This window comes from Lactuca virosa, chromosome 5, assembly GCF_052849685.1.
Source record: "Lactuca virosa cultivar CGN04683 chromosome 5, Lactuca_virosa_CGN04683_v6, whole genome shotgun sequence".
NCBI classification, from domain to species: Eukaryota; Viridiplantae; Streptophyta; class Magnoliopsida; order Asterales; family Asteraceae; genus Lactuca; species Lactuca virosa.
The window spans coordinates 403872904-403882684 of NC_136430.1; the positions used below are offsets into that span (position 1 = coordinate 403872904).

Below are 9781 nucleotides of genomic sequence, written 5' to 3' on the forward strand. Positions count from 1 at the left end.
TATTTTTTTTATGTCATGAGTAGTGTTAATTATTATTATGTCAAAGAAATAAAAAAAAATATAATATACGAAAACATATTTTTTATACGAAAACTTATTTTTTAAAGAAATAAAAAAATATATTTTACGTAAAATAAATACATAAAAATACATACAAATTATTTGTTTTTTTGTAATACAACTAAAATACTTTTTATTTTATTTAAAAAAAAGTTATGTAAAAAAAATGTTTTTTGTAATTTATTTATTATTTAAATATTAACGTTTTTGTTATTATATAAATTAGTTTTAGGGTGTTATAACCAAGTGAGCAATCAGCTCAATTGGTTAAGGTTTTGGTCAAATAAAGGGGGTGGAGGTTGTGAGTTTGAGCCTTCCCCCTTCCTTCAGCAAATTAATTTATTTTTTCAAACAAATTTCAAAAATGGTCCCTGTGGTTTCTCAAATGTCACGAATTCAGTCTTTCTATACTTGAAATTTTTTCAAACAAATTTCAAAAATGGTCCCTGTGGTTTCTCAAATGTCACGAATTCAGTCCTTCTATACTTGAAAAGACGAAAATGCCCTTACAGATTTAGTCCCTAACGGCGTTTTACTAACGCTGTTAGTAAAAAGTGCCAACTTTGCAAGTTTCGCAAACCACAAGGACCATTTGCATCAAAAAAATTTAATAGGGACTGACTTTGTGACTTTTGGTAAACCACAGGGACCATTTTTGTAATTTTGTCTTAATAAAGTAAATGTTTTGTTTATTATATGATTACCCCTTTTTATACTACGTGTCTTGATTTTGGACCCAAGAAGTGTGATATTAAAACATTGAAAGCATCGGTGGGTGTGACGAATGCTAACAAAACAAACATATTTTATTCAAAAATACGAAAGATGCTGAAAAATTGTTAGTGGGGCTGCTTGATTTTCACACAAATACATATTTCAATAAATAAATAAAGTCTGCTCGGTTTAAATAGCACATGACCCCGTAAGTCAACAAGATCCATTTTGCTTCCTGAAAGCTTCGAATTATGTCTCCGTTTTGAACTGGGGATTGAGGTAATGTTCTTGAGACTTGTTCTGTAATCGATTTGAAGTAAATTTAGTATCTTTTGAGGTTTTTATGGATCAAAATAAGTCTAATTCTTGTGGGTGTTGTTCTTTAATGCTTTAAAGCATAAAGGTTTCATTTTTTCTGTTCTTTATTGAGTGGAATTGGGTTTTTTTTGTCATCCCTTTATTTTCTGAATTCTGGGAAAATGTTCTCTGTGGATTGTTTTATCAAGATGATGATTTATGGGTAGCAAAAGCTTGAAGGTTGGTGGAAAAGCTAATACTAGTGTTGGTGGTTCGATGCCTAGCTTTGTTTCTCAGATACCCATCTCCAATTCAAAGTAATCTCTTCTCTATTTGCTTCTAATCTTAGTAAAATAATTCAAGTGTTTGTGGTAGTTTTTGATTAATCTTTATAAATCAGACCCAACTATTGAAAGTGAAAAAAGAAAGGTTAAAGTAAGTCGTTTGATAGCGCCTTTTTTCAATCTTTTTTTTTCCATCAATTATAATCTTGATTGATATGTTACTTTTCAAATATATTGTCATGTGATTGAGTAATTGAGTTGAATGTTTTTATATGTAATCAGTGGTGTAGAGAGTAACGCTGGCCAATCCTCCCGAGTTTCTAATTTCGGGTCGCCTGAACATTCACTTGGATTTCGTGGAGGTAATTATAATTTATAAATTATAAAGTTAATTTATTTTTTCGTTTTTTTTTTGTTGCTTTCTTGAAGTGAATCTGCTTCTGAAACTTTTCCATTGTTTTCTTGTTTTTCAGTTTACAACTCCACAGCTTTGATCAATCAATCTGTCCACCCTGATCTCCAATTTGGAACATATGATAAGGTGATTTTTGATGTTTTGACAATATGATTTCACTTTTATGTTTAAATTTTGTATTTACTGTTATAATTCTGAAAAAAATTAAAATAAATTCTTAAATTAAAAGAGTTAAACGCAAGAAACAACATTATACATTTTATTGGTTTCTTTATTATAGCATCATCATATGTTCATTTCTTCCTGTTTCACAATCTGCCCAATTGTAGTAATGCCATAATAAGAAGAAAATAACGTAACTTTGATAGATTTTTCTAAGTATAATGTATTAATAATAAAATAAAAAATGGAAGTAAAGTGATGTAATAGAAACTAGAAAGAAATTAAAGTAAGATGCTACAATGCACAAATAAATAAAAGTACATTGCTATTAATATTGGTTATGGAGTTTGATGCTAATTCCAATAAGTGTTGTGTTTCAGATGTTACAAGGGCAAAATAGTAATCGTGAGGCCTGGTTAGAATCTAATATTATGGGAGATGGAAGTCCACACACAGATACTTCCACTGAAATGGACCCTGATGACAACAATCAAAGCGTAAAAAAATATTATATTTTTTTCAAATTGGAATTCAATTATGATTTATGTTTTTTTTTTTTATCTTGAATGCAGTTTGATATTGTTCCATCTAATCCGTTTATGGCTTCTGGTTCTAGTGACAAACAAAAAGAAAAATTTCCAGAACAAAAGGTAATTTTTTTTTTGTATGTTATTCTTTATTAATATTTTTCTAACTTTTTGTATTAAATTTATAGACATTAAGGCGACTAGCTCAGAATCGTGAGGCAGCCAGAAAGAGTAGGTTGAGGAAAAAGGTAAAATAATTTACAAGTAATTGGTTTAAATTTTGACAAAAAAAAAAGGTACCATGAATGAAAAGGAGACCTTAAAGTGAAATTAAATATTTTTTTCTTTTTCTTTTTGTGTTTTACTGTGTAGGCATATGTGCAACAATTGGAAAATAGTCGATTGAAGCTAACTCAGCTAGAGCAAGAGGTCCAACGAGCTCGAAAGCAGGTATGAGGGCAAATTTGTAAATAATGCTTAAAGAATATTTGAGAAAGTGGAAGGAAAAAAACAAATGTGAGCAAATTTTGAAAAAAGTTAGGACTTAATGGGAAAGCCTCTTTTGATCAACTGTCTATTAAGTCGTTCTTTTTTCATCAAGTAATTTCGTATTGAGCCCGTTAAGTCGGCTTCTATTGACTTATGTGATTTCGATAAATCTTCACCAATTTTTGATTTTTTTTTTCTATTTTTTATTTTTTACTTTTGTAGGGTGTTGTGATTTCTAATTCAAGTGATCAAACGCAACCAAATGGTGGTAATGTTATGTACAAATCTTTCAGTTTCTTGTATACGTATAACGTGCATACAAGAACTAGCATCTACTTTTCATAACCTAAAAGGGTTAAATGAAAGTCGAATAAAATTCTTATTAAGAAATTGTTTCTTATTAGGAGTTTATACTTTGAAAAATCTACCCAATCATAGCAGTGAAAATTGCTTTGTATTCAGATAACTTTTTCTATCTTTTTTTTCCTTGATTGACAGTTACATGATATGATTGTACAGGGTCATTGGCATTTGTAGCAGAATATTCTCGGTGGTTGGAAGAGCAAAGCAAACATATAAGTGAGCTAAGGACAGCTGTCACTTCACATAGAAGTGACAATGAGCTTCGTTCTTTAGTAGAAAATGCCACCTCACATTTCAATGGTATTTTTAGGCTCAAAAGAACTGCAGCAAAAGCCGATGTTTTTCATATCATTTATGGAATGTGGACATCACCTGCAGAACGTTGTTTCCTATGGATTGGTGGCTTCCGTTCATCCGAATTACTCAAGGCAAGAAATAGCAATGTACTTTCATTTATTATTATCTCTATACATTTTATCAGCGCGAATTTTTTTTTTTTTAATTTTTTTTTTTTGCACAAATGGCAATGCAGCTACTTGTGAGTCACTTGGAGCCACTAACAGAACAACAATTGGCAAGCATTGATCATTTACAACAAACATCACTTCAAGCAGAAGAAGCTCTATCACAAGGAATGGATGCATTGCAGCAATCTCTAGCCCAAACATTGGCTAGTGATGCACCCGTTGTGCCAGCTGGATCTTCGGGTATGGCTAACTACATGGGTCAAATGGCCATGGCCATGGGAAAACTCGGTTCACTTGAAAATTTTCTCCGCCAGGTAGACCTTCTTTTCCACAATAAAATAATGTTTAAAAATATCTAAGAAACTGACAGGCAAAATGACCTAACAGGGAAAACTTTCCCTATTAGGGCGTACTTTCTGCATCAAGTACAGAAAGTACTAGTCTATTAAGTAAAAAAGAAACAGTATCTTTTGAAAGTAATGTAAGGATTTACTTTATGTTTGTGGTGGGTCCCACTCCCAGGCGGATCATTTGAGGGAAAAGACGTTGCAACAAATGCATACAATACTGACGACTCGGCAATCAGCACGTGCACTGCTTGCAATTAATGATTACTTTTCTCGGCTTCGTGCTCTTAGTACACTTTGGCTTGCTCGCCCACAAGAGTGAGAATGAAGGAAGGTGATTTGTAAAAGTGAAGGGAGTGTAATTTTTATGTACAGTTGTTTTTTGTAATTCTTAATTCAAGTGTGGTTGTTTAAAGATAGGTGACAGTGATATTGTTAGTGTTAAAGTAGGAGTAGCAAGAAAATAAAGTGGATTGTTTTTGTGATTATTATGGAAGAAACATGGTGGTTGTTATATTTACAACCCTTTAGAACTATGTGTTTTTAAAGATATTAGTATATTTGTTAGTTTTGTTGACTTCTTTTAAAAGGGAGATAAAGTGTTTTGTATGTTTAGGATGTTTCATGCTACATGTGCCTGTGGTTGTTAAACATTAATGTGATTTGCATCTAGTAATATTTAGTTCCTGCAATATTTGACTGAGTTTATGATCTAAATAGTGGGTCCAAGGTGGTGTTTTTACTTATGGGTTGTTTGATAACCTCTTAATGAAACCATTCTTAAGTGTTAGACCTTTGAATTGGTCAACCATATCTTTGTGAATTGGTTTGCATTCAACGCATTTGATACAACCTTTGAAATGAACAAAGCGGTGTCTTTGAAGGGTAAAGGAACCCTACCTAGCCGAATCATCCTGAATAGGCATGAGCAAACAGACCGAACCGGCCCGACCCGGACCCGAACCGGGAACCGGCTTCGGCCAAAATCAAGAACCGAACCGGCCCGGCGGTTCTACCGGTTCTGGTTCTACCAGTTCCGGTTCTGGGTCCGGTTTTTGCCAGTTTTCGGTTTTGGAACCTGTATGATTTGACACGCTTCCTTGCGGGGCTTGTAACTCATTCAATTTTTAACCAAATCAAGTGTTTTTATAGTCTAAACTTAACTACAAAACCTAAACTACGTGTAGGAAAAATATTCAGGTCAAAAAAACTTAAATTAAGTGAGTTACGCACATTTGAACAACAAAGTCAGATTACGTTTAATTGTTGTAACATAAAGAAATTCTGATTTGACACCCTTCCTTGCGGGGCTTGTAACTCATTCAATTTCTAACTAAATCAAACGTTTTTATAGTCTAAACTTAACTACAAATCCTAATCTACATGTAGGAAAAAGATTAAGGTCAAAACAAGTTAAATTGAGTGAGTTATGCACATTTGAACAACAAAGTCAGATTACATTTAATTGCTGAAACATAAAAAAAAAATTCTGATTTGACACCCTTCTTTGCGGGGCTTATAACTCATTCAATTTTTAACCAAATCAATCGTTTTTATAGTCTAAACTTAACTACAAATCCTAATCTACATGTAGGAAAAAGATTCAGGTCAAAAAAAGTTAAATTGAGTGAGTTATGTACATTTGAACAACAAAGTCATATTACATTTAATTGCTGAAACATAAAAAAATTCTGATTTGACATCCTTCTTTGCGGGGCTTGTAACTCATTCAATTTTTAACCAAATAAAGCGTTTTTATAGTCTAAACTTAACTACAAATCATAATCTACATGTAGGAAAAAGATTCAGGTCAAACAAAGTTAAATTGAGTGAGTTATGCAACTTTTAAATTTTGAGTGAGTTATCCGGTCCGGTTCCCGGTTTTGGGCCGGTTCCAACGACCGGTTCTTACCGGGTCCCGGTTCCAAAAATTGACGAAATTATAGTACCGGTCCCGGCCCGACCGGTTCCATCGGGTTCCGGTTCCGGGACCGGTTCCGGCCGCCCCGGTCCATATGCTCATCCCTAATCCTGAATTTTAGCAAAGAAAAGAGAGAGAGAGAGAGAGAGAGAGAGAGAGAGAGAGAGAGAGAGAGAGAGAGAGAGAGATTTTATTTCATCTTTTCGAGTTTGAAAAGAATAAAAGGGAAATATGCATTTTATGTGTTCCGAGTAGAATGGAAGGGAAATAATAGATCAAAAGATGTATTTTGTTGTAAAAAATTATTTTCAGTTTTCTTGTAAAAGTTTTTAGAAAAATAAATGGAGACAAATTTGGAAACACATTTGATTAAAATTAAAAAACGTATTTGAATGTATATTTTCTATCTGTTTTCATTTTCTTATTTTTGTTATTTCAAATAATAAAATATTTAATATATTACATGACATTTAGCACCATTGTTTTTTAAGGACCATCAAAATACAGTTCTTCCGAGAAAAAATCACATAGATGTTAAAATGTTATTAATTAGCAATCACAAAATGATTTCGACTAGTAGTAAATTATAGAAGGTCTTGGTTCCTTGCATTTTGCATGAAATAGACAAAATTATAAAAATAGTCCATATATAACAGAGGAAATGTAAAATTTATAGAAATAGTCCTCGTATAATTATAAAAAAAAATTACAAAAAAATCTTTATGTTCTTACATTTTGCATAACATTTTTATTAATTTATTTAGTCAAAAATAACATTTTGTGTTATTGCTTTGTCAACATTAAAATATATGATATGATGGGAGTGTGTACTGTGTAAGTTTTATATTTTAGAACAAAGTTTTGAAATAGAAAAGTATGGAATCAAATATATAATTTATAAATTTAGAAACTCTATTTTCTTATGAAAAAAAAAATATTGAACAAAAGGAATTTTTTTTTCTTTTTTAAATTTTTTATTTTTCTTAAAAAAATTTAAAAACTAGAAATTTTTAATAACCAAAGCACTAATGCCTTGTTCCCGAGTCCTACTTAAGGAGAGAAATGGGAGGATACGGAGGGAAAGTGAGGGGTGGCGAAAAAAAACCGTGTTCCCGAGTTTCATTAATGGAAGGAAAGTGAGGGGAAGGGAAGGATTTTTGGAAAAAAGTGAGTAGAAGGAAAATTTGAAGTTTTATTTTCTTTTTCTTCCTAACTCGGAAACACAAAACTTAAAATTTTTCTTTCATTTCTCGAACTGCGGAAAAAACTCGGGAACAAGGCGTAAAGAAACCCCAAAAAAAGAAAAAGGATCAGGTCATATTTCTCTACCTCGAGACCATTTGGTCGGACTAATCGTCGCCTCGCCTCTACCATCGGTCGGACCTCTGCTCTGCTCGCCCCATCTTCGTATCAGGTAACGTTTCTGTCGCCTCATCTTTCTTCTTCCTTAAACCGGTCGCATCTATTTCGATGTTGAAACTATACACATGTCAACGATTAAACCCTAGCATTTTATATATGATTTACTTACCGATTTATGATCTTTTTCCATTTTGTAAGATGTTGTTTGAGTCTTTGAATGGTCTAAACATAGTTGGGAAGAATAGAAGCTATGAAATTATGCTCTAGGAAGTGAACCAGAAACTCTTATTAGGTTTTTAGACCGAAGATATATGAACTAGCAATTGACCAGAATTAAAATCATGCTAGTGAATCTCTATCACTGTTATCATCGATTGGAATGCAAATCTAAATTACTAGCAGTAGCAAGCAAGTTGAGCCAATGTCCTTATCGTGGATTTTCCGCATTCATACATTTCTTCATATTATATGAATCTCACCAAAAGAATCAAAAGCATCTATGAACGCGACTTAGTAAGAAGTTTATGCAATCAAGGCCTATCATGTGTTTCAGTTCGAGTGAATCACTAGATAATGGGAAAAGTGTGGAATTTTCTGCTAGAAGCTCACATAGAAATCAAATAACATTGACATTTGGAACCAAATTAATTATGACCATAGTTTTATGGTTTTTTTTCAGAGGTGTAAGTAAGGTTGAAGATAGATAGATAGATAAAGATGCCACATAAAACACGTCCTATGGCAGCACTTTTGCTATTTACTGGACTGAATGTTGTTTTGGTGTCAACAATCACTCCTGTCTATGATTTTGTCTGCTTTCTCCCTTATTGGGAACGAAGGGTATGTATACTTCTTCTTCTTATCTTTGTTTCCAATTGCTTTCTAAGTTTTCATCCAAATAGTAAAAGAGAACTTAAATGTTTTTTTTTTATATATATGAATTTCAATCCTATTGTTACAGAGAGAACATAGGCGTCAGGAGCGTGAAGCTACTCTAGCAAACAGTTCAACATCAGGATGAAATTCCATGGAGGGTTAAATTTATATAGAAAATCATTCTTATTGTTAAAGGGTATTTCTTTTGTGTATTCACCTTTGAATTCATAAAATTTGATTCACACATTTATGATCCGAGGTTGTAGGATATATCACATGCCATTTCACCTATGGTTAACAAAAAAAATAAACATGAAGTGTTGAGATGAGAAAAGACAGGGGTAGGGGAATTAAAATTTTGTTTTTATGTTAAAGTAGGTAGTGTTGCTATCAGCAATTTTGCATATCATGTGTGAGTGGGGTAGATAATTAGATAGTAGTTGTGTTGTCTATTTTGTTTTCCTATCAAGTGAATGTGGCTCACATGGCTTCTTTACTTCATATATAGAATGACAATCCTCACAACTTCATAAAAAGAGGTTTGTTTCTTTTTTGGTGGCTATTTATGAGATGAACCTCACTCCATCTTCTTATTTTGTTAGTCTTAGTGTTGGTTCCCGAAACATCATCCCTCTTTCATAACTCTTGGTGCGAATCATAAAGTTGAAAAATAGACAATTGATTACATATTTTAGTACAAATGTTTATCAACTCGTACTTTTATAATTAATTATATACCTTGTAACTTTAAACCCTCCACCTGCTCCAATAACATTTTAGGGCCAACCTGTATCTGCAACGTTTGTTGATATCAATTTAAATCTTAGTTCAATGCATGCCAAGTGTATGTCAAATACAGTATAAGGTCGTTATGTTTTGTCATGTCCAGTGTAACAAACACACACATGAGAGAATCAAATTCATCCCAAGGCCCTTCATGTGGATGTGTCAAGGTTTGTATCATAGACCTTTTGTATGTAATTCTTATGCATCTCAACCATTAAACTCTCCTCACTAGAATGCAACTTATTGTATGGTTATGGTATGCATTTTCAATGTAGGTTTTAGGCATAAATATTTGAAGGATTCAACATATTTTTTTATAGACCAAGGGAAATCATACCCGAATGGTGAAAATTTTCCATCCATTCATGTGTCGATCATTTTTAATCTTTTGGGAAATGGATTTGTCGTGAAAAGTGGATGGTTGTTTGTTTGGAATGAGGGAGTGGTCCGGTTTTGATGTACACTTTTATGTTTGTTAATATAATAATATCGACAAAAAAACTAAAGGTCGAGTTGCTTTCATGTGGGACACTTATGCTTCGAGTACACGTGAAAATTATCACCTTGGATTTTAAATGTTAACGGTGTCTTAATATCGTAATTGATATCGAGTTTATTTATCTTGAAAGGAACAGTAAAAAAAAAAAAGTAGATGTTATAATCATGAAGTAATGAGTAATAAAGTAGACAGCTGTAAAACATTTTCGAACG

The 9781-nt window shown here is 32.5% G+C and overlaps 2 protein-coding genes across 3 annotated transcripts; both read left to right on the forward strand.

Moving 5' to 3' along the window:
- The first annotated feature begins 900 nt into the window (after positions 1 to 900).
- LOC145111318 (transcription factor TGA2.3-like) lies at positions 901 to 4702 on the forward strand. Of its 2 annotated transcripts, none has more exons than XM_079047606.1 (12): positions 901 to 1053; positions 1281 to 1388; positions 1638 to 1717; positions 1829 to 1896; positions 2313 to 2429; positions 2505 to 2582; positions 2648 to 2707; positions 2832 to 2909; positions 3171 to 3213; positions 3468 to 3739; positions 3844 to 4092; positions 4301 to 4702. In XM_079047606.1, exons 2-12 carry the CDS (start codon positions 1291 to 1293, stop codon positions 4445 to 4447), a joined length of 1290 nt encoding a protein of 429 aa, XP_078903732.1. In that variant the 5' UTR covers positions 901 to 1053; positions 1281 to 1290; the 3' UTR covers positions 4448 to 4702. The 2 variants fall into 2 exon arrangements, with proteins under 2 accessions (XP_078903732.1, XP_078903731.1); XM_079047605.1 differs by having other exon boundaries at positions 902 to 1053; positions 3171 to 3216.
- A 2568-nt stretch (positions 4703 to 7270) lies between these two features.
- Positions 7271 to 8688, forward strand: LOC145113438 (uncharacterized). Its single transcript, XM_079049529.1, has 3 exons — positions 7271 to 7460; positions 8088 to 8248; positions 8370 to 8688. Exons 2-3 carry the CDS (start codon positions 8126 to 8128, stop codon positions 8427 to 8429), a joined length of 183 nt encoding a protein of 60 aa, XP_078905655.1. The 5' UTR covers positions 7271 to 7460; positions 8088 to 8125; the 3' UTR covers positions 8430 to 8688.
- The last annotated feature ends 1093 nt before the right edge of the window (positions 8689 to 9781 follow it).

What these genes read in the sequence shown, in the direction of transcription:
- LOC145113438 (XM_079049529.1), top strand. Translation starts at nt 8,126, where the DNA reads ATGCCACATAAAACACGTCCTATGGCAGCACTTTTGCTATTTACTGGA. An exon ending in TCCCTTATTGGGAACGAAGG is followed by an intron (nt 8,249 to 8,369) that starts GTATGTATACTT and finishes CTATTGTTACAG; the next exon opens with AGAGAACATAGGCGTCAGGA.
- LOC145111318 (XM_079047605.1), top strand. Translation starts at nt 1,291, where the DNA reads ATGGGTAGCAAAAGCTTGAAGGTTGGTGGAAAAGCTAATACTAGTGTT. An exon ending in TTCACTTGGATTTCGTGGAG is followed by an intron (nt 1,718 to 1,828) that starts GTAATTATAATT and finishes CTTGTTTTTCAG; the next exon opens with TTTACAACTCCACAGCTTTG. An exon ending in AGAGTAGGTTGAGGAAAAAG is followed by an intron (nt 2,708 to 2,831) that starts GTAAAATAATTT and finishes TTTACTGTGTAG; the next exon opens with GCATATGTGCAACAATTGGA.